Source organism: Cottoperca gobio, chromosome 12 (assembly GCF_900634415.1).
Source record: "Cottoperca gobio chromosome 12, fCotGob3.1, whole genome shotgun sequence".
In the NCBI taxonomy this organism is placed as follows: domain Eukaryota; kingdom Metazoa; phylum Chordata; class Actinopteri; order Perciformes; family Bovichtidae; genus Cottoperca; species Cottoperca gobio.
This window is the reverse complement of record NC_041366.1, coordinates 18,678,023-18,702,544: the sequence shown is the minus strand read 5'-3', so window position 1 is coordinate 18,702,544 and position 24,522 is coordinate 18,678,023. Positions and strand designations below refer to the sequence as shown.

Here is a 24,522-nt window from a genome sequence, read left to right as displayed (position 1 = left end):
TTCTTTAAACTCAGAGTTTCGCTCTGATTACCCAGAAAGATGTCAAAAAAAAGTGCTGAGCATCACAAGCATAAATAAGCAAGGCATGAATTGATTTCACATGAACACATTCGTTATTATTTACTTCACACAGTTGTTTGGGGTGCTGGGCTTGGTGGATATCCCGCTAGTGTAAGTCATTCCCTGCTGGTAATTAGTGTTGTTTGAGCTGCGGTCATGTCTCCCAAGGAAACACTCTGCCCTCGGTCGTCTGTCGGCAACATGGGGAGCCAGACATTAAGCTCTAATTGATAGCAAAGGGAGACTGGGGCTTAGCCCTTTTTCTGCTGACTGGAGCAACCGATGCATATCGACTCAATGTCCTCCCCGGTTGAGACAAAGGACTTCACCTTATCAGGTTATTAGATAATAAAATGTCTAATGATCAAATCAGTGGGATGTGCGGTCAGTAAACAAACCTGTTTATTTATCAGACGGGGAGACGTTTGTATTTGTGGGAAAATGTTGTGAGGCCAATAAAACAACGTGATTCTTCACAAGGAACTATTGTAACAGTTGTGTTAACTCTCGGGGGGGGGGGAACGACGATCTGCACATGTTGTGCTCGTCTGTCACTTTGGTTGATGTTGGTCTTCGCATCAACAGATGCTTCAGCAGCAGCAGCAGCAGCAGCAGCAGCAGCAGCAGCAGCAGCAGCAGCAGCAGCAGTTGTGCTTCGATGAGTTTTACTTATTCGCTCCGGCAGCTTTCTTTAGAAAAATGTGTGAAATGAAATGTGTCTCTTAATTTTCTGTGAAAGAACTGAACACAGTGTTATCCTTTAAGTATCTGAGAGAACACGTAATCCCTCCAAGTAAACAAAGTGGGCATTGTTGGTGCTTTAATGTGCGTCAGTGCACGCAGTAAACCCCGACCTCTGTGTAACTCGGCCTTCTGCAACATAATAAATACATTAAAAGAAGATGAACATACAAACAGGTTTACTTCTTCATGTTCACTCCAGCTGTTGTGGGATTTAACATTTAAAACCAGATGCTTTCTTTAAACTTCTAGCCAAGTTGTGTGGGATGAGATGTAACAGATTCACACCTGCGCTCTGATCTCTTTCCTTATAGAAGATGTTTGTGTATGTTGTGTATTAAAGTTTTTAATGTTTGTACTTATAACTCTTTTCTTTTCCTTTACAGAAAGAGCTGAGTCTTCCCAGAAGAGGCAGTTTGTAAGTACATATATCTCTTTTTAAATTACATTAATTAAACTTTAACCTCCAGTTGTCACGCGTCCTATTACATTACAGCTCAAATAATATTTTCTATAAAGGTTTTAAACATTTTATCTCCGTATTCCAAATCATTATCACGATATTAATTAGATTTTATCACATAAAATAATGAAATTGATGTTCATAGTTGTTTCTCTGGGAACACGTCCCATAAAATAAACTTAATTAATACATTTTTACATCATTTGCAGCGTAAATTCAGACCATGTTGTTGCTGAATCCAAAGTGTTGAAGCTTAAATGACGTTTCATGTTTTACTGCAGATAAAGGAAAATAACATGAAATAATGAACCCGCAGGATATTTCTCTGAAAGAATCTATTATCTGCTTTCCAATGAAATGTATTTGTGACTTTCGGAGAGTGTTTAATATTCTCTCTTATACAACGGTTCAGTGTTGTGGCACAGAATCAGTGGATGCTGGATAAAGACGTACTTTACATTTGAATTAGTAAGTTGCTCTCAGGATGCAAAACGTGGATGGATTTGCTTTTTATTCCACAATCATTTTGTAAAGCGGAGCTCATGTTTTCAGAGTGAAATACATAATTCATTACCATGTGTTATTATTATAATGGTCCGTTTTGTCATGGGAAAGGGACGATGGGTATAATGAATTAAACTGTCCTTCGGCGATTTCTCTTCATTAGGTTATTAAAAATGAAACTTTGACTATTGATTTGCCAGAGAATACATCTTTTAATCCAGGTGAAGGCGTAGTACACTTCCTGCGCATTGATTCTTTGGTCTAGTTTGATAGAAAGATGTACCCATGACACCTTGCTGATCTCGCTCGCACCTACTGTAATAGAGGTGAGCCATTACCAACAGGCAACTGCACCGGTTTATATTTAGAGCGCCGGCGCCTCTGGTGACCTTGGTAACCATAGTAATGGTGTTTGGATACGACAAAGTTGATACAACTGCTTCAAATTCATCCTAATTGCAGTTAATTTAAATAGCTCAGGGGACGTTTTAGATTCATCTGTCACGTTGAAAACACATCTTGTAAGATGGATATATCGGTATTACAGCTGTCATCTCTGACGTGTCGCTCACGTGTTTGGTTTGTATTGTGTTGGACAGAGTGGCTGGGTGAGATGTTAATGTCACAGATGAAGCGGTAGGGAGTAAGTTAGTTAAGACTCTAATCGCAACACAAACGAGTACATGGAGCAGGAAGTTTTCAAACTCTGCATCCACGTCAGTCTAACACAGGGCACTGAAATCTCACCGAGGTTCTTCTGTGCCAGAGAGCCACCTACTGAACATTTAGAGTCATTAAAATGCTGGCTGGTGACAACATGGCACTTAATCACCACGGTTCGCCATTTCCATCTTTACATCTTTGTGGTGGGGGGGGGGGCGGGGGGGTAGTGTCATTTCCTTTCCACAGTGATGCATGTATCTTTTTAAAACGTGGTGTTGTTTTCAACATGAGTCATTCTAGTTGTGCGATGACTGGAAAGTATTTATAGGCTGACCTTAATAACTGGAACTCTTTTGCTGGGTGCAATTAAGTAACTTTAAAATCAATCGTTTGTATGTGTCGGCCATTTCTGTTAGATTCCTAATTCTCCCCTTCAGCACAACAACAACAACAACAACAACAACAGTCTGTTAAAGTTGCAGCTCTGAAGGATTAAAGTTGTTGTGCTGCACAACCACAGTAGCTGCTTGGACACGCAGCAGCGAATCAAAGAGGAATTGTTTACTGTAGATTCTGTTACTTAGTCTTTTTATGGTGAGATGATGTCAGACACACTTCATGAACTTGATCCCTGCAGATAAAGTTGTAGTCAGAGGTTAGTCTGAGAGTTATGAGCGGTGATATTACAGCTGCACTCCTCCTGGAGGTGTTTTATATCCGCAGTGTTTGTGTAATTTCCCTGATTCCCTCTTTGCATTCGATAGTTCCTTGAAGCCGTCCCTCTTGCGAGAGGAGCCTCCCTACTCGCCGAACAAGTTCTCTCTCTAATAAAACGAATCATCTTTTGCCATGTCTTGCGTTGCTCTGCGGTGACCTCCCGCCTATGCCAATTAAATGCGGGTCAATGTTAATTTGTCAAGGTAATACAAAATGAATAAAAGTAAAACGTGTTCTTCATCTTCAGCTTCACAATATATTTAAATGTATCTTTTGAAAACTGGTGCACATTGTGTTTTATGCATTAAGCTCAGTAATGCTCAATTATTAACATTTTGACACCTCTGTCATCCGAAATGTTTTATAAACGTGCATAAAGTTATTAAAGCTGCACTAAGAAATATTTTTATATTAACAATGGAACAAATAAATATTAAAAAAATGTGAAATATGTGAAAAGTGCTGCTTGTAAGAGAATTATCCTTCAACTCTGCAGCTCCACTCGGCTCCAAAGAGCTTTTCAGCATTTCATTGTTTTGCTGTTTTGGTTTTCTCTCGCTGCCGAGCGGCGAAACAGTTTGACAAACATGAGTCTAATAAATAAATACTGACGCTGGTCTGTGTCTGCTACGCTATTTGCTAACTATTTTGTCATGTCTTTTTAATTTGATAAGTAAGTTGTGTTTATAGCTTGTTGCGCTGCCCCCAAGTGGCCAGAATCCAAAGCCAAACAAGGGCAGCTTTTAACTTTAAGTTTGCAGTCGGTTGCACTTGTTAAAACTCAACGCTACAACATGATTATCTTTTGAAAGTATTGATATTTAGACACTTTGTGGAGAAACAACAATATGTCAGAACTTTATAAGTGTTAACAACTGTTAAAGATAATAAATGCTGCATCTCTCCAGGCTGCTCTTGCATTAATTAAGTATTATTCGTCCATATTTTTACATTGTGGATTGCAATAGTTGCCTCGTCATCTCCAACAGTATCTACTTTCATAATGTAAATGTTTCCTCCTGATATACACCAACAGATGATTGTCTTGTGAGTGCACGCTGGTGGTGTTAAAAGAAGTTGTAGCTTTAGACGGCAGCTGTTGCATTAATTAAAAAGTGTAAATACAGGGAATATGACACTAATTGCAAACCAAGAGAGAAGTAAGAGCATGCTGTGTAGGGCTGTGCACATGAAGGGACTTCTGAACTACTTTCTGTCATCCTGCAGCTGCTGAGAGAATGTGGGTCCACTTCACTTGCATCAAGGTAGAAGTGATTTAAAAGCAATTCAAGCTGAACAATAGAAGCTCCTGCACACTGTGCTGTGAATCAGTGAATGTTTTTCACACCCCTGTGTATGGACAGTCATACATTATTATGAGGACCTTGGTGATTCATCTACCTTCACCAAAAGCCACAAATAACCAGCTGAATAAATGAATTCAGTCCAACTATAATACATTTCATACCTTGTTTTGTTTTGTAAATGCTTTACCTGGTTGTTATTCATTACCTCATTCTTGTGTAGGTATGAAGTGATATAAACCTGCACCGCACGAAGCTTAAACATCTCGTGTGCTGGTCTTAGTTATCATTTATTTAACCTTTAAAGCTGAAGCAGATGTTCTTGGATTTATAGATTTTAAAATTTTATATTTCTGCCGGACTGCCATGCAGGCTGTTTGAGAACGCACTGTTCCTCACGCACTGACTTCTTCCTCGTGAGATGAGTTCTCTGTAGTGTTTCCTGGTTCGATGGAGAGATGTTAACTTGATTTCATCAAATTCTAGTTTAATTCAGCAGTAAAACCAGCTGGAAACAGCACGACTGGCTCCGTCCAAACGTAACAGAACTTCAAGGAGGGGACTGTGCCTCGCCACAAAACTGCAATTTACCAATTTGTGGTTGATTTTAAGATGCAAAAACGGCTACATGCAACATAAGAATGTGTTTCTTTATATCTACACTATAGGTCTCTTTGTGAATCCTCTTCACTCTACTGAATTATCCCACACTTAGGGCAGAGAGCTCCAGCACCCTGAAGATGCTGGAGTTATGATTCATTGACTTTCAGAAGAGAGAAAGAAATCCATGTGCTGACAGGAAGTCATGGGTCAGAGTTTTCAGGCTCTGTTAAGTGTTATGATTCCACTTGGCTTGCTTTTGAGAATTTAGTTTTATTGTCCTGCATCAGTTTATTGAACCCACATTGCAACAGCATAATGATGTGCACTCGAAGTGTGCAGCCGACTCCTGACCTGCTTTACTTCAGATATAACTCTGCATCTTCTTACGCTCCAGTTAGTGCCTGTTCCGACTTCTAGTTCTGTGGTTAATTCAGTGTTTAGTGTCGTCTGCAGTGGCTCTTTGCTCCTCAATGCTCGTAGTAATAAAGAATTCATCGGTATACTGAATGAGTGAGAGAGTGAGGCAGCAGCTGAGTGCGCGGTCTGCTTTCTATACTTCTCACATCCTTCCAGGTGAAACAAAAGCATCATCATACAGCAATTACAGTAGCTGTGTCATTATTAGTAGTCTATATATATATATATATATATATATATATATATATATATATATATATATATATATATTATCTTACTAAGCCGCCTCTTTTGTCATACAGCAAGAATAAATGTGGATAAAATGCATCATGGGTGATTTTACTGACGATAAGCAGGAGCCTTCGGGGTGTTTTTAAATCCCTGCAGGGACACTCTGCTGCGTCATCATGCTTTATTACTTCAGTCTTTGACTTCACACTCACAGCCAACACTTGTATGCCTCTCTAAGTTAAGCACAAACACTCAATCAATGCTCCTACTTTCCTGTAAGGTTAGATGTTATAAATACAAATGTAAGTGCAGCATGCATGTTTGAGCTCTTCTCTACGTGTACGTGCATGATCAGTCCTCTAAAAATGACTTGAAGCCATGTGTGAGTGCATTCTGTCTCGCTGTACACTGACTGACGTACACTGGCAGGTAGTGGTGCATTATGTTTTTCTTTCAAAGATGACGTCATCCTCGTGCTTGTGGTGACATTGCATCTGTATGGTGTGTGTGTGTGTGTGTGTGTGAGTGTGTGCGCCTCGTGCCAAGGTGACTGCGTGTTAAGGGGTGCGGACAAAATGTAGATTTAATTTATTGCCTTTTATTTCTGCTACGTAGCAAGTCACCAGCTGGTGGAGGAGTTGTGGGGGACAGATATGTGCATGTGTTTTGTGAAGGAGCAGGGGGGGGGGGCGTGTATTAGGGGAGGAAACAAGGGGCATTGTCCTGCCTCCGTGCCCTCCGCAGGCAACTGAGGATCTTATTTGACAGCTTCAAGGTGGGAAGCGGAAAGACCAAAACAAGAACTGTAACCCCCTTTTTTTTTTTTTTGCCCCCTCCTTTTTTGTTGGGGGAGAGAAAACCAATCCGTCTCATCGCACTGTGCTGGCTGGGTTTGGCTCTTTGTCAGTGCAGGGGGGGGCGGCAGGCAGGCAGTGTGAATGCATATCATGACCACAATAGAGCAAACGAGCACAGTTCAGCCATGAAAGCCCAGCGGGAGAGGCTGAGAATTCCAGGGCTGACGCTAGAGTGAGTATTTTCCTCCGTTATCCTACCAGGGAGGCAGATCCTCTGCAGTGTGTCGCTTCATCTGTCTGTCATATTTGTTGCTTTCCTTCACTGTTACTTGTGCAGTGTTAGCATTAGCAGCAGCAGCAGCATCTGCAGCAGGAAGTCTAATGTCAAATCCTTCACATCTAAGGCAGCAGAGGCTTACATGTGGTTGTGTGTCTGTGCGTACGTGTTCACACATATATATTTTCATGCACGTGTGTGTGTGTGTGTGTGTGTGTGTGTGTGTGTGTGTGTGTGATAGACATATAGATAACGTGTTACGCAAAGGAGTGCCGCAGCTGCACAACATGCTTTCTTTACTGCCGTGACACACTTACATTTACACAGTGCACACGTAAGAAGCACACACCTCACAGCACACCCATGATGAGTGCCAGTGTTTGTTGTATGTGATCAATAAGGTGATTCGCAGTGTGTGTGTACATGGCAGGTTTCCCCTTGTATCAAAGCCAGTCATGTGTTTGACTTGATCATTTATTTTTATTTAGGTCAATAAGGTATTTGTTATGGTTCCCTCCATTTTAGGCTTTAAAACCTGCAACTGAAAGAGCACAATTGGACTGATAAGTGACCATTTTAAATGTGCCATTATATCTATGCACATTCTATATATGCAGATATATTCTATATTTTTCTTATTGTCAACAAATCCCACGAAAAGACCAAAACCAGCCATGTGTTAGTCCTTCTCTCAACACTTACTGACTTCCCAAGCTTGGATGAGAGGAGACCTGAAGAGGAGTCACTTTTAAGAAAGGCTTCCTAAAAACAAATGTTCGTAAACAGGAGGAAATGCTGCATTTAGTCTGGGACTATTTTCACCAGTGGATTAATCCACATGTGGTGTGATGCTACTACTGCAGCAGGATGGTGCATGTGGAATCGACTCAAAATAAACTACAGTGCTTTTAATAGTAAACAATAGAGCTCTATGTCCTATAAGAATACCAAACAGGCTTTAGATTCATACACTATACTTGTTACTAGGATGCCTTCATATTTGGTTTTGGTCTTTTTATGGAACTTCCTTAAAAGTAAGAGGAACACAGAAACATCACCAGGATTGAAAAGTGTATTTTGGCCACTGCAGTAAAAGTTACTCACCTCTGAATGACCTAATGCTCTGCAGTGCCAGAGCTCAATAGTAAAGTAAAAGTCTTTCTGTGTGATTGCACTCACAAGAGATGAGATATTTTTAACCATATCATGAAAAATGTACTAAAGAATGTTAATTAGGTTAATCTGTAGCACGTGTGCATGTTTGTCTTTGACTTTAGCCTGATTTGAAACACCAACGTCAAACAAACATTACATAAATGCGATGGGAACCTGCTCTTTAAACACGTGACAGGAATCATTACACTTCATGATGCTGCTGTCTTCATCTTGGCACGTGTGTGTGTGTGTGTGTGTGTGTGTGTGTGTGTGTGGGGGGCAGGGGTTCTTTCCTGTCCTGTGTGATATAATACAACTATTCACTCCATTTAACTTACAGCCTCACTCCCCGAAGCTTGAGCCCCACTCCCACTAGCCCCTGCAGTCCGTGCAGCCCGCTGCACGCTTTTCACTTTTGGAGGTAAGCGAGCGCTCTTCAGCCTGTGTTGTTTTGAGAGGTCTGTTCGTGCACGTTCGAGTCATCATGCGTCACGAGGCTCGAACTGGAGATTCATTTTGCCCTCCTAAAATCATCTGCCATTGAAATGACATTGAAAGAGGAGGACACAGTGCTTATATAATGTTGATACTGTCCCCCCCCCCCCCTTCCCCCATCTTGCCCCTCTCTGTTCTGAGGTTTATGCTCCTCTTTCATGTGCTAAGTAGGATTTGTGGCTTTTGCAATACATCAAAGTGAAGAATAGTCTCAATCTGTCTGAATCCCGGCTGGATTGATTAATTTAGAAGTAAAGAGTATTGAAAACGGTCAAATCCACTTTTAGTTTTCTCGGTTATGGTCTGCTCTCCAAGCTTACTGCTAATATCTCCACTAGTTTATGATTTAGTATTTTAAAATCTGTGCGCTGGTAGAGCTTCAGATTATTTCATGAACATCAAGACTTTTATCCTTGTGTCACTGAAAAGATTATTTCTTGGGAGGGTTGCATCAGTGATGTCTGAGATGAACTCCTCACTTCACCCGCCAACAAGCTCGGATTCTGTCTTCAGGACAATCCTCGTTGGAGATTTCACCTTGAAGATGGGTCATCAAGGTTGAAGCCATTTTGTTGCGGCTCTATGTTCCTTAACTGGTGTTTATGTAATTACTGGTTGGTCGGACAAGTGGATGGCCCAGTGCCTTTTTTGATGACATGACTGTTTGTAGTCGTGTCTGCTTCGTCGCTGTCTTCTGACACGTGTTGATTACACACACACACACACACACACACACACACACACACACACACACACACACACACACACACACACATATAGTCTGTGAGATCAAAGGAAGTACCAATCGTTCCATGTAAAGGTGGATTTCTTTACAATATTTCTGTCTACGATCAAACTTCATGGTTAGCGTCAGCCTCGTTCAGCAGCAGCTTCTCTTAAATACTTAAGCACAAGAAATATCTGCATGATACACGGTTAAAAAGAGAGTAACGGTCTTTCTGTCGAGTCTTTTTGAACCGTTTCTGATGGAGATTTTGTCAAGAGAAATGTCGAGGGATTCTTTTTTTTTTCCAGCTCATTCAAAACACTCAATATTGAATAATGTTCTGTATCAATGAATAGCATGAAACGCCCACCTATGTCACCTCTGATCCCCTCTTCTTCTGCTCAGCTTTCATGGTGAAGTGGAGCAGGAATGTAAGTGAGTCAGCTCCATACACGACTGTGGAGACGGGGTTTTTTTACTGGCTCTGTTTCTTTTTTTTTATTCTGTTGACAAGTTTTTATTCCAGCCTGTACCGATGTGGTGCCGCAGTGCTCTGTACGATCGGACATGTTCAAGTATTGATGCAGTAAAAATAAAACTCGATTCTGTCCGAGCAGGTGTTCAGATCGGGCGCACGTTGTAAACCCTGACGTTCACAGGTGACGTTGGAACTGCTGAGCGCTTCTGTTTTGATTCATCTCTTTGGTTGCAATGGCTTGTTTTCAGGTTTTGTTTACTTTTGGTACATTAAGGTTATGTATAGATTATCTTCTGCGTAAGTTCAGTAAATCATCTTACAACTAGTGTACCATTGAGGAAGTTGGATCCATGAATGTGAAGACTTATCAGATGTAAAGTTGCACGATCAGCTTCCGTCTTTCTCATCACTTATCAGAGTAGACGGGGATTTCACAAAACATCCTGACAGACTGTTTACTGATACAGTAACACATAGAAAACACTGTATGCATACTATCCTAATATCTTAACCATAACCAGAGACAAGTCACATAATGGTAAGAGGACAGTAACACATTTCTTTCTGCTTGAGATGTGTCGCCGGTGACCTCCGTGTTCATGCTGCTCTGTGCAAGTTTGACTTTGAACCATCTGAACCATCATTTCTTATGTGGAACACAGAAGCAGAGCAGAGCCATAATTAGAGTGAAGGCTGTCATACTGGCCTGTAGGGAGCCGGACTGAGCCACTCTGAGGGAATGCACACACACGCACACGCACACACACATGCAGTGGCTTTGTACTGACAAAATGGCTTCTTTATGGAACTTTATTACACGCAAGTAGAACTGGCAGTTTTGTGCCAGTCATGGTAGTGTTCCTCTTTTGTCCATTTCACTCGCCGTCTCTCTTCCTGAGCTCCTTCCAGGCGATGCACTTGGCTTTGGACTAAACTGCAGCGTCCTGATGGTCCTCAGGTCTTACTGTGCACTTCCTTTGTGAAGCTCTCAGCCAGTCCTTCTACTTCTTCTGCTCTCCGGTGCACTGTTGAGATTATAAAACATGATCATAACAACCTGCAACAGAGGTGGTGCGTGTGGCGGTCACGTGGTCTGCTTGTCTTTATCTCACAACATGTCACATGACCACCCCGAGGTAATTGTGAGGAGGTAAAGCAAACCATAATAAAATAATGAGGCTTTGCAGCTGCGTTTGGTTTAGAGCATTTCTAACTTTAACAAAACATTGTCACACTGGATGTTTTGGTATTTCTTTAAATGACTTAATCCCTTATTCGTGTATCAAAGTTGTTGCCAATGAATTTATTTATTCACTGCTCCATAAATATTAGACTTCTCCCCACCATTTATCTTTGTTTTCACTCGCTCGTATATGGTCGATTTCTATTTCTGCTGAGCTCGATAAGACGAGATGAATGTTTTGAAGCTTGTGAAAGTAACATATATACCTGACTCCATCAATCATGTGATTACAGCAACCTCAGACTCTGCACACACACTGACACAGACGCTCTTATCGCAGCTATTGAGTTCTGTTGTTGCAGCTCAAGTGTCTGTCTGCTGGGCTGAACTTTGCTCTCCTGTGGAGAACACTCATTGGATATAAGAATATAAGTAATCAATGGAGTTGGATTCTTTGTGATCGTAACAGTTCATCTTGTTTAGAAAATGATTTTTGTTCCAAACCCTGACAGCTACTTCAGAGAATGTGTCTGCATACTTTGTGCTCCCCACAGGCTGCTATGATCATCTGACTCTAAACTCTCACACATACACGCCGGACCCGAAAGTCAACTTCATCACTGAACCGACAAAACGGCAGTTTGTATGCGTGTCATGCATGTGCACGTGTCGGTGCAGCTCTTCCAACCTATTTTTCCTTTTCTGAAATGTGCGTAGTATTCCAGTTAAAGAGAAAACTATTTGTTAATCAATATATTTGACATATTTGGTGACTGTAAACAAGGATTAAGTAGTCGTTTTGTGTTTCGCTGCTTTTCTGCCGGCCAAGAAACATGAGTCAAGGATCAAAGGTGATGAAGTTAAGGTGAGGCGCTCATCCAATGAATGAGCAGGACTGTCGATGCAGGGAGCAGCTGAGGGAAGGATTTATGCAGTAGCAGAAGAAATCCATGCAAAAGCAAAGCATTTCCATTTCAAATAGGTCCTGCTTAATACACTGACCCACCAAACTTTTGGAGGGGTGCCAGTTCGTTAAAGCTGCAAGTGCACAGCAGCATCTGCTGATGATGCAGCACCCCGCTGTCTCACAACCCCCCTGCACAGGATCTGAAGTGGTAGATGCCTGTTACATGATATCAAGCATGTTGAGCAAGGGAGCAGGGTGAGTGTTTGGGATATGGAGCAGAGTCGCAGTGAAAGGGAAAACAAAAAGTCAGCTGCTGTTAGGTGTTGTATCCCTGCAACAGTGGAGGCTGTCGACACCTGACCTGGATCACACACACTGTGTGTTTTTCAGGATCCTCCTTGGATTACTTTTGTATTTGAGGACAGAGGAGGACAAGGTGTCCTCTCTGCCAGTGTGTTTATGCCGCAGCTGGCTGCAGATGTGCCTGTGCAGAGGAGGTTTGGTCCTAAGGAGAGCTGTTGTAGGAGTACTTGTCAGGACTGCTGTGGGGGTCGCATCCTGAACTCTGAAAGCCGTCGCTTCTCCTCATCAGGTCATCAAAAGCCTCCTTTGCATCTCCCTCTGTGGCATGACACGGACACAATGTCAGACTCTAGTCTGTGGACGGTACTGTCCAACTTTAACATGCCACATTTCTTCAGTGGAGCCCGTCTGCGCCGGTCCAAGAGGTAACAAGTTTGCCGTATTTTCATGATGCGTTGCTTTACAGACAGACTTCTTTGCAAATGGAAATCAAACACAGACATCCGTCAGATTCATTTCCTACCAAACAAATAACTTGGCGTGCATTTTTTTTAAAACTCTGATTGGCAGGATGGATGTAATGTTAGTCATCGGAGCCGTTTTCTGCGGCCAACATGAATAACAAGCTGGGTGTTGCCTTGCAGCCTATTGTGTATTATTTGCTTTGTGAGTCAAATGGTAATTGAATGTTTGTTGTCTCAGGACGTGTACTTTCCGATATGCTATCCTCTTTAATTAAGAGTTGGAAAGTGGAAATGCTGGTTGATTTTCTTACATCTCCGTTGCTGATTGTTGTCGGTGGCCTTACAGTCTCTGTCCACCCCCCCGAGAAATAGTTATTTGCGTCAACAAAGCTTCTGAGAAACTGTTTGACTTCTAGCATCCCTGATTTAAAAGCGTTTCATTGGTCTGTGTGATCCCGAGTGTGTAGCCACTGGTTTATCACTAAGCCACTTGATCTCAGTTTTCTGTATATGGTTTGGTGAAGCCCATTAAACTGATATTTATCTTTAATCCTCGTCCTGACCCATTTTATTTAAAAAAAACAGCTTAACAAGTATTCAAAAACCTCTGTTATATTTAGTGCATATTGAAAACAGAAGCTTCGTGCTGTAAAAGCGCAGTCTGAGATCACGGCCATGTTTTTCTGCTGTGTGTTGATGGATGACTGATAGTTTATTTCATTTAACATCTGTTTACGACTGGAAAGTTGGATTGGCTGTAACACTTTTTTAAGTGCTAAACTAGAAGTCAAAATAGAAAAGAGGACGCTGTACTTTTAACATTTTAAACATTGCATTTTAAGAACTGCAAGATGTAATAACTTTGCTGCAACTGTTGGCCATATTACCCTTAGGTATTTACCTTTAATATGTAATGCACTTTATGAGAAAGTGTAAGTATAATTAGAAAAAGCATCAAAGCTGAGTCTCTGAACAGCTACACTGCACATCCTCAGATGTAGAGAACCAGTCTTCAGTGGCTAGGAGAAGAAATCTGCCTTGCTTTTACCAAAGCAGCATGTTTTTAAACACTATTAATAGAGCCGTGTGTGTCATGTCTGACTTTGAATTTGGGTTTGTCAGCGAGCAGCAGCAATTTATGTGGCATTGCGCTTTCTCAGCTCACCTGACAGCTCTGACAAGAGAGCAAAACTCGCAGAAGTGAAAGAGATTAATCTTGGCTTTTTGTTGACATGGGTCAGGATCAGACGTTTCTGATTCAAGCGTTGTAAATCAAAGGCTTGTTTTAAATCTATTTTTGCCTCTTCCTGTAACCCAAAATAAGTTTGCACACTGAAATCTAAGAAATAGTTTTTGACAGATTCAGATTACTTTGTAATATTGGAAGAGTTCCTGTAATGTAGGTCAGTGTAGAAGTGAAGGAAATGTAAACTTTTTAAGATAAAATTGTGCACTTTTAAAAATGCTAACGAGGACGTGTGAAGTATCTCTAACTTTGCATAAACACCTCCTTTTTTTTTTGTTTGTTTTTAGTCGTGGAAACAGAGATCTGTAGCTGCGCTTGTGGAGATTTCACATGTATACAACAATGGTGGGATGAGGTTGAGGGTTTTGCATATCAGCGAGACTGGTAAACCCTTCTATGGATCCATTCCAGGAATCTCACACATCTGCAGTACAGCATACAACACTGGCCTACTTTCTCCCTATCATCTTCGCCCAGGGCTTCTTTATCCCTCCTTTAAAGCTTCACTATAGCGACACGTTCCCCCCCCCCCCCCCCCCCCCTTACTCAGCCTTTTTTGCCACAGAGGTACCACGGCTCAGCTGAGCATCACACGTGATAAAGATGGCCTGCGTGCCATCGTAACCTGTGACAGTCTTTTATAAAGTAACGCAGAAGCAGTCATTTAATGTCCCCATGAGTGGCACGGAGTTGATTGGGCAGCAGTGTGGCATTCTCTTGGCTTAATCCACAGTGAGAGGGTATAAATAGATCTCGTTAAATCTGATCCTCTTTGACTGAGCACCTGTGTACCAGATATTATTCACTCCCTCCCTATCGCGATAAATGATTCATGGCATGTGTCCACACTCTTGATTGCGAGGGTTAGCTCTTGAAACCACACGAGTAAACAAGGATGAATGGGAATCAGTCAAAATAGGGTTTCCCCTCTGATTTAGGGAGATGAATTTGGATTTTGGAGTGACAGCAGGGCAGCAACAGGACTGCAGAGAACTACAAGAAAGTATCGATAAATTGTACATGACTTTGTACCGTTATTCTCAACATAAGGCTCAGACTAAGAGACATCAAAGAAATGACTGTCAACTGTGCAACATTACATAATACATGATCACAGATTCAGTTAAATGCTTATTCATCATAATTGAGAGACTAATATCTTTCTCAATCATCTGGTCACATCACATTCAACTCTCAATTCAGAAATGACTGAGCTCAGGCTTGAAGGTCAATGCTTTCTTGAGTATCCAAATACCTGCAATGTTCTCTGCAACTTCAAGCATCATCAGCAGAATGCATCCTGTACTTTATAATCATAAGAGCACTGAGCCTTGGGAACCACTGACTGGTTAATATTTTGTTCCTGCACATTTGTTTGTCGTCTATTCATCATCCTATTAGACATTAGTATTTGGCTAATTGCTCAGCCGTTGAGCAGGAGCAAAGCTTTTCCCTCTGTCCGCTGATACGTCTGCTGTCATCGTAAAAACGAGCGGGAAATTGCCCGACGGTAATCCACACCGACGTGAGCACAGAAATCATCCACAGGCTCCTCGTGTGTCGCTCTTTAGCACTGAACTAAAGGCAACATTGTCTTCTATGCTCTAAAGCTGGCTCTGCATTAATATTAAATAATATCTAGGCCAGGTGTTTTGTGTATTTGACTTGTGAAATGTACACATAATAAAAACTAGCAAGTAAGCATGAGGAAAAACAAACATCTGATTGAGGCAAACCATCATGACTTATCATAACTTTTCGTAACTCTAGGCTTAAGTGTATTCTAAGTCTCAGGGAGTGTCGGGAGCTTTTTGCACATCATTATCAACATGTGGGAGAAGTTGCCGAGCTCTCCACTAGTGCTGAAGCGACATTGACGCTCTGATTATCTGCAGCGGCACATGGAGGAGCTGCTCTTCAGCTGTGTTAAGATATGAAGGGCGCCTGCTGCACGCGTCTGTGCATCATTGCAGAAGCACATGTGCATTTCACTGTGCGTGCGATCAATGCTGCAACACGCAGACCGGCGAGCTGCACCTGCGAAGTACTGACTTACTTACTGACACTCTTTCCCACCCAGTCATTTTACCATCTGACATCCCATCTATAGAGTGCATTGGCATTGGTAAGAATATTCCTACGACCAAACGTCAGATTTAGTTTTGCCATTGTTTGCAACTCAACATGTAGATTTGCTACTAATGTTTGAGAAGCACAAAACATAGTTGAGTCATCTGCACACTTTAACAACATCTGCATTCAAATGATTCATAAGAATGTGTAAACGCAGACGCAGAGTAGGGACTTCACCTGCGTCCCAGGTGCATGGAGAAGGGAGAAGGTCTGAAGAGGTAAAACTCCCACCACATTTGAAGTATACAGAAATACTAAGCAAGAACTTAAAGGGGAAACTTTAACATTTAAGCTTCGCAATACGAATACTATGGTCATTAAACGCTGCAGTGAAATCCAGGAGACACACACACACACACACACACACACACACACACTAGCCTCAATATTCAAAAACTGTTTTTTTTTGTATTATGCAAAGGATGGTAATTATTATTGAATAACATCTTAAAAATTCAGTTGGAAATGGTTCAGTTCTCTGAGGGGGTTATGTAACAGGATGTCATTGAGCCTCTGACCTTGAAGTGAATTCATGTTCTTGCAGGCATTGTGTTGCGTTTCCACTGACGGCCTCTAATTTGAAAACATAAATCCAAGACTAATCGGGGCATTGAACACTAAAGCTGCTTTTTTTTTTTTTTTTTTTACGGTGAAATAGTAAAACATTTCTCTCAAGGTTAAAAATGTATGAGTCACATGTTGATCACAGTGGTCCCTCGTGAGCCACAGTCCTGTATACACATGATCAACAAACATAAAAGCTTTCTGAATGCTGCACAAAGAAGCGGTTTTTAAGTGACTGAAGCAGGATGTTCTGTCTCTTGTTTTCATGGCACTGCATGTATCCAGATTAACTGTCGACACCAGGACTGTGCACACACCCTGGAGTATATTAGAGGCCATGTTTTATTATAGAGTATACAGTCAGAAATACATGTGAGTGTTTGTGATAAGTGAATGTGTACAGTTACATTTCAAAGCCATGCACAATAATGATCCCTTAGCTTTACCGTCAATATTATATATTAAATTAGGTGAGAAGATATTTATGGAGGCAATAAAAATCATAATTAATCAAATCATATTTTACTTTTTTCTACACATTAATGTCAAATCTTCATATTTCCAAAGCTTTTCAAATGTTCTTACAGCTTCACAAATCCAACCCTTGACTGGAACAAAAACAAAACAGAAAATCCAATCATAGAAAGATTTACACACAACAAGGAGAATAAATTATATTGTAGCATATTAAAAACAAACTAATTAAATATAATATGGAAATTTGAGTTGAGATTTTGCATGCTGTCAATAAGAAATATGTGGTTCTTTGTCCAGTCTAATATTTGACTTTGTGGTTTTCCAGCTGCAGAACGAGCAACAGAAAAAGCCTGATAGGAAGCGGTCAGTCGACAGGTTTACCCCGACCTCACTCCCCTCTCTCATCTCTTACAGGTAAGTGTACGGTCCTTATGCATGTACTGTTAATGAATGGGTTTAATCTGTTTCCTCTCCCCAGTGTTAGAAACATACACGTCAGTTCACAGAGACTGCATTTCTCTCTCCATAGCTTTAAACCAAATAGCAGCAGACCCTAACAGAGGCTTGTCTGGCACAGAAAACTCTGAAAAGTTATTAAACTATTCCTGTCTTTTCAGTCTAAGTTGATCTGAGGTCAGTTCTGTGGTGTCTGGCTGAGATTTCAATCGTACAGTGGCAAGTTGAAGGGCAGTGATTGTGCTGTGTGAGGAAGTGGTGGCCTGCAGAAAAGGAAATGCACAGGAGTGGAGGGAGGGCAGGCCTCATTTAACACAGGGCGTTTTATTTCCTGGCATTGGTCAGCAAAGTTGGAGCCGCAACTCAACAGTGTTTGGTCTGTACTTCAACCTGCCGAAGGGGCCCCGTCTCTAAGATGGACTCAGAAAGCCACAATGTTCTTCTTGCTAATGAATGTGTTCAGCGCTGGGACGACCTAACTCTGTGGCTCAGTCGTAATATTGGTGCCAAAGGTAAGAAAAACATCCTTTCAGTTCCATTTTCACCCACGTAAACACTGGTGACGCACAATAATTAAGAGGTTTTCTTTATAGATTGGATGTTTTTCTTCTGAGCTCTGGTCTTGCCGATCAGATCTTTTGTTCAGGATCGTGAATCCTTTTATAAACGACATTCCCTTGAACCATATTTCTTGTTATTCCTCGCAGACAAGGTTCCTAACAGTGAGTGAATAATATGTCTCTTCAGGTGCACGCTAATTCCATTGTGTGTTATTACAGCTCGTATTAAGATTAGAGTGAAATCAAATATGTGGCATTCATCCCTAACCAGATTCAGATGCTGTAATTGTCCTCCAGTATGGAAATTGTCTGATTAATGCTGGACCATAAGGTTTGTTTTTACATTCCAGCGCTGGAAACACAACGGCTAATTGGTGCCTTTTCAGAAAGTCAGGGCAGAGTGTAGATACTTCTCTCTTTATGTGCAAGTGATCCTCTTCAAACATATCATGTTTGTTACAAAAACAGCTTTCTTTCATTTACATAAAAGCCAAAATACGGTTATTTTTCATCCAGTTCAGTCTCCAAAATCCTAGTACTGTACGTGCTTTTATAACATCCAGAATCAACTACTGCAATGCGCTTTTCTCCCGGCCTCCCCATGACAGTCCTATCCAGACTATCCTCACCAGATATTGGAAGTTTGATGCAACACCTGTCCTGATTTGCACCGGCTACCAACACTTCTGCAGACTTATTGCTCTGTGTACTCAGTCACGTCCTTTATGTTCTTTTGACGATGATTATTCAAATGTTCCTAGATTCAACAGAAAGGATTCTGGGGGCAGAGCCTTTGCTTATCTTTGCTATTCTTTGGAATAAACTCTCTATGCAAATGTTGGAAGCAGATTCTGTTGAAATATTCAAAGCTTGGCTTAAAACTCACCTTCTTTTCTCTCCGCTGCTGCTCCTCCTAGTATCTCTGGCTGGGTAAACTTTCACTGATTGTTGCTAAATTAACTTTTTCTGTTGTGATATGAACATCTCCACCTGTATGTTTGAGATTCAGCCTGTATATGTGTGTGTGTGGTGTGCGCGTGTGTGTGTTATTTCTACAGATAATGTTTCTAATGTTGTATTTTAACCTGTAAAGTTTGCAGAGACTCTTTGTGATGTGCACTTTAAATAAACTGAAGTTTAAGCTGACTTGCATTTGAGCAAAACCCACTTAAAAGATCGACCTTTTGTTCTCCAGCACTCGAGTTTTTATAGCAACATCAAGGCCGTTTTGATGAGTTATGTGTCTGTCGCAACGTGTCTCAGAAGTTTAACCGTTTAAGATCAGCGAGAAGAGAGTATTAAACTCTGCTGCACGCCACAAACAAATTGGCCAAAACATACTACTTGACAATTACTGGTAAGTGGAAGGTAGGAGCAGAGGAGAGAGGATCCACGTGTTGATAAAAACGATGCTTTGTAATGAGCTGTGTTTAGTTTGCCGACTTTGTTTCTAACTAAAACTTTGCAGTGTGGCAACTGTTCTCTAAACCTACTACTTAAATATACTCCTGGTTAGTGCTCGCAGCCTTGAGGTCTTCAAGAGACCGTTTTTAGTCTCTAGTTATTGCTAGTAGTTATAGCTGGGGGCATTCAAAGTGTCATCCTATGTTAAATTAGAAATGAAAAGAATATTTCTGTCTGCTGTTTTATAATCAGTTATTCATTTGAAAAGGTTTTTTCAAGCAGAAATTCCAAACATTCCCCATTTCCAGCATCTAAATTGGGGGAATGTTCTGCTTTTCTTTGTCTTTATGTGACGGTAAACTGAATTTATTTGGATTTGGGTCTGTTGGCTGGCAACACAAGATTTGTGAGGCTGTAACTTTGGCCTTTAGGAAACTGTTTTCTGACATTTTAAAGACCAAACGATTAATAAATAATGCAGTAATTATTGTAGTCCTAGCGCTTCTAAATATGTCACTTGGATCACCTGAACTGGAATAAGAAATGTTCCTACTGAGTAAAAATGATCAAACATGCAGCGTTGACTCTGATCCGAGATGAAGCCGTCACCAGTGGTTCGTGCAGTTAATCGGTCTTTGTTTTGGATGCAAATTGAAATTGGAATCCGGTCGTATTGACTTGTTTTGCTTGCAGGTTGTTTACCTTTTTTTAAATTGCATTTGTCTTGTGTTTTTCTTGCAGGAACAAGCCCACAAGACAGTCCTAGAAATTTCTCTCCGAGTGCTTCAGCTCATTTCTCCTTTGCACGAAGGTATATATATATATATAAGCATGGATATTTACTTGATTTGCAGCTGCTCAAATCAGCCAGAGACAGATTATGTATTTAAAAAGAGAGAGAGTATGCTGTGCATCCAGTTGTAGCCTTTCAACTGGATAATAAAGTCTTAATATTCAGCTTAGCAGTATAAATATGTTTTTTATTTTCTACCTTTTTCCTCAACATGATATCATGTAATTGTTTTGTTTTGTTTTTTTATTATAACCCACAGTCATTGCTACAGAGCAGACAGGTAACTTCATGTTATAATTCATGAGTTTGTCTCGTAGTAACTGTGAAGTTTCTCATTCTGGCTTCTAGTTTCAGTTGCACGTTCAGTCATTGTTTCTCCGTGTGCTTTCCTGTGTCGTGTCCGAACAATAGCACAGAAAGGTCACCATTCATCTAGAACCATGTGGTCATCTTTTGAATTCATGATGTGTTTGTGCATGGACTCAGCGTCAGACCTTGAAGTGTTGATGAATCTGTGCTCGTCTCTGCTGCTGTGTGACAGGACTGATGGTCGCCGCTGGTCGTTGGCCTCCCTTCCCTCCTCTGGATATGGAACCAACACGCCCAGCTCCACCGTCTCTGTAAGCATCTCACACATCTCACACATCAGCTTCACAGAATGAAAGATTTTTCTTTCAAAACCCAAATTCATAATGCCAAAACGTGACTTTAATGTGGAGTTCAGCGTTTGTCACGGTGGCTCTGTTTTCTCTTTATGCGTCTGACTCTTTGTGAACAAACGCTCCGTATGAGAAGCAAAAGATTTGTTCTGGAGTCAACATGACTTTGACAAGTATGCAACAAACACACACCCACACATTTCTCTCTCTTATTGTGTCTCGTTCCTCCGTCTACATCTCTCTATTTCTCACCGTGACTGCATTCAAATGTATCCGTGTATAGGAAGCAGACAGAGCATGTGCATACAATACAGTCCATGTAAACAATGACTAACATTTACAGGAATTACAAAGTGTCATGGGGATTAAAATGGTTGTGTTTTTTGTTTTGTGCGGCGTTACATCAGCTGGTACATTTCCTGCTATTCACACAATCTGTCAAAGGAAGCATGTCACGGTTTGCTGGTGAAACATCAGTCATGAGTCAAGTCGTACTGGAAATAATACAAGTTGTTGCCATGTAGTAAGAGTCATACTTGAGTTTATTTTTTATTTTTTATAGTGTTATCTATCAGAGCTGTATCACTGCCCCATGTGTTACTATGAATCCACAGTAACACATGTCTACAGCCAGCAGCTGGCTAACCTAGCTTAGCATAAAGACTGGAAACACGGGGAAACAGCTAGCCTGCCATCGTCAGAAGGTTAATAAAATCTGCGTACCATCACCTCGTACGATCACTAACACTTTCTTCGGGCAGAGCTAGGCTAGCTGTTTCGCCCTGCTTCCAGTCTTTATGCTAAGCTAAGCTAACCATCTCCTGGCTGTAGCTTCATATCTGTTACTGATCTTCTCAACTCGCTGAAAAAACTGTATTTCCCAAAATTAATTCCTTAAAATGTGGCAGGAAGACTGAAACATATGATTTTCTGGTATCATGTTTTTTATTTATTTTTTCATTCACACAAAAAAAAATGCCGTCTTTTTCTTTCTTTTTTTTTTTTTTTGAATATAAATGTGTTTCATTTCCAGTCATCCTGTTCATCACAGGAGAAGCTGCACCAGCTACCCTTCCAGCCTACACCTGATGAGCTGCACTTCCTCTCCAAGCACTTCTGCACAGAGAGCATCTCTGGGGATGAATGCCGCAGAGCAGCGGCTCAGATGCGACCGCGCTCACGCAGTCTCAGGTATTTGTTTACCTCTACAGATATGAACATCATCCTCACGGGGTTATGCATTCTGGTTGGTCATCACTTAATCTGTATTTCTCACTGCCACTTTTACAACAAAAGTATTTCAATATAGGTTGGAAGTTTCCTTTACAAGGGGATTACCCATATTTAGAGGTCTTAATTATTGAAAGTATGTAAATAAATTAAATAAAAAACAAATTAACATAATAATAAAACTTCTAAAAAGGCAAAAAAAACACAAGCATATCAATAATAAAAATAACAACTGGTTATATAGGTTCACCTTACATAATTCCAATTTCCATCCAATATTAATATATATATATATATATAGGAGATATGAGAGAAGAGAGAAGATAGAGAGACGGATAGAGAGAGAGATAGAGAGAGAGGAGAGAGAGAGAGAGAATAGGAGAGACTGAGAAGATTAGAGGAGAAGAAGACTTAGAGAGAGGAGAGAGAAGATAGTAGAGGAGGAGAGAGAGAGAGAGAGAGAGAGAGAGGAGAGAGCGAGAGAGATATAGCGATGAAGCGAGAGAGAGAGAGAGAGAGAGAGAGAAGAAGGGAGAGAGAGAGAGACCTGAGAATAGACGGAGAGAGAGAGAGAGGAGAGAGAGAGAAGGAGATATGAGAGAGATGAGGAAGGACGGAGAGAGTAAGAGAGAGAGAGAGACGGAGAGAGAGAGTAGAAGAGAGAGAGAGACGTAGAGAGTAGAAGAGAGAGAGGACGGAGAGAGAGAGGTGAGAGAGAGGAGAGAAGAGACAGGAGAGAGAGGAGAGGAGAGAGAGGAGAGAGAGAGGAGAGAGAGAGAGAGATAGGAGATAGATATATCGAGGACTGACGTAGTAGAGAGAGAGAGCGAGTAGAGCGAATGAGAGAGAGAGAGTGAGTAGAAGAGAGAGAGAGGAAGAGAGAGAGAGATAGGCGAGAAGAGTGAGAGAGAGGAGAGAGAAGAGAGAGAGACTATCTATATATGATATAATCTAGATATATATATATATACTATAGATATAGATATATATCTATATATATATATATAAAATAACTATGTAATTTAAACTTTACCTGTTTTATTTTGTCTGACTTTAAAGAAGTCCTATTACAGTACTTCATGCGGTTCCGGTTCCTTCCTAAGTATATGATCCTTCAATTGTTATTCATCAGTGGTAATCTGTACCTCTGTAATCTTTGCATGCATGTCTTGTATAAAAACTTCTTACTGATTTTAGTCCTGTTTATTTTTCAGCCCTGGAAGATCTCCTTCATGCTACGGACCATGAGATTATCATGATGAATCAACGTCTACAAGGAGCGATTTCCTAAAGTACGGGCTCACAATATGTTTGCTTACCCCCCCCCCCGTCTGAACATTAATCATCTCATGCGTTACCAACTGACACCTTTCCTTCCTTCCTGCAGGCCACAGCTCAGATGGAGGAAAGGATTCAAGACATCATCCGCAGCAACTCTCCAGAGAGCGTCCTCCCTTTGGCAGATGGTGTGCTCGGCTTGCCCACCACCAGATAATTGAACTGGCCCGTGACTGTTTGGAGAAGAGCCGGCTAGGACTCATCACCTCCAGCTACTTCTGCGAGCTCACTGACAAGCTGGAGAGGCTCGTTCAGGAGGTGAGCGCGTCTTCAGAAATCATACAGAGGTTTTTTTCAAAGACAGTACACCATTAAATCTTGTGAAAATGTCCTTCAAACGGTGTTAAAATGTGCCGAGCCTCATTTTGTACTTTCCATTTATTGTATTATATTTGAGTCACAGAGCTGAGGGTTAGGGTTAGATTGGAAGAAATCTTTTACTATCTCCATGAAGAAAGATTCAGTCTGTTGCACGATAAGAAAGTTTTTCGAACTTGTCTCCTAATCCAGGTAGCCAGAAATGACAAGTGTCCTTGCTATTAATGTCATTTTTTTTATATTTTGTGAAAGAAAAATAAAGATTTAAGGTAAAAACAAATATAGAAGTGATCATTTTGACATATTTGGTCATAGATTAGAGAAATAGTCGCAAATTAGGATGCAGATGGTCAGAAGAGTCAGAACAGTAAGTGTTTGTAAATGTTGTGTCAAAGGTTGTGATCCACGAGAGGCACAAACTGAGATAAAGGAGAACCATGCTGTACCTGACCAGTTTACGTTAACATGGGAACAACTGTGATCTTGTATCTCGCTGTGTAGTCCACAGAGCGATCGGAGAGCGAGGAGGTGAACATCATCAAAGAGCTGGTGAAGAAGATCCTCATCATCATAGCTCGACCTGCTCGACTGCTGGAGTGTCTGGTGCGTTTCATGTCCACAGCCTCTGAGATATATACTGTAATTATTAGTGTGATTTTTGAATATAATTCCTATATTTGTATTGCCGGTTTGATAAAGTTACATTTGTTTCTGTCGTGTCTCTTTTGTGGTTGTTTGTAAACAGGAAGTAGATCCGAAATGTCCCATTTTATCATGTTTTATAATATTTCCCTGCCTTGAGCAGAGCTGCCACTTGTTAAGCATTGTTCATACACTAAAACGTGCTGCTGTGTG

General features: G+C 41.0%; 1 protein-coding gene across 1 annotated transcript in view; it reads left to right on the top strand.

Annotated features, from left to right (window-relative positions):
• Window positions 1-24,522, top strand: part of mast4 (microtubule associated serine/threonine kinase family member 4) — a 68,872-nt gene that overhangs the window by 28,681 nt on the left and 15,669 nt on the right. Inside the window, 12 exon segments of the mRNA XM_029444170.1 lie at window positions 1,188-1,219; window positions 17,235-17,323; window positions 20,071-20,140; window positions 20,382-20,402; window positions 20,664-20,742; window positions 21,833-21,972; window positions 23,226-23,250; window positions 23,252-23,275; window positions 23,277-23,303; window positions 23,399-23,489; window positions 23,492-23,607; window positions 24,169-24,270. Coding sequence (XP_029300030.1) covers window positions 1,188-1,219; window positions 17,235-17,323; window positions 20,071-20,140; window positions 20,382-20,402; window positions 20,664-20,742; window positions 21,833-21,972; window positions 23,226-23,250; window positions 23,252-23,275; window positions 23,277-23,303; window positions 23,399-23,489; window positions 23,492-23,607; window positions 24,169-24,270 — 816 coding nt within the window.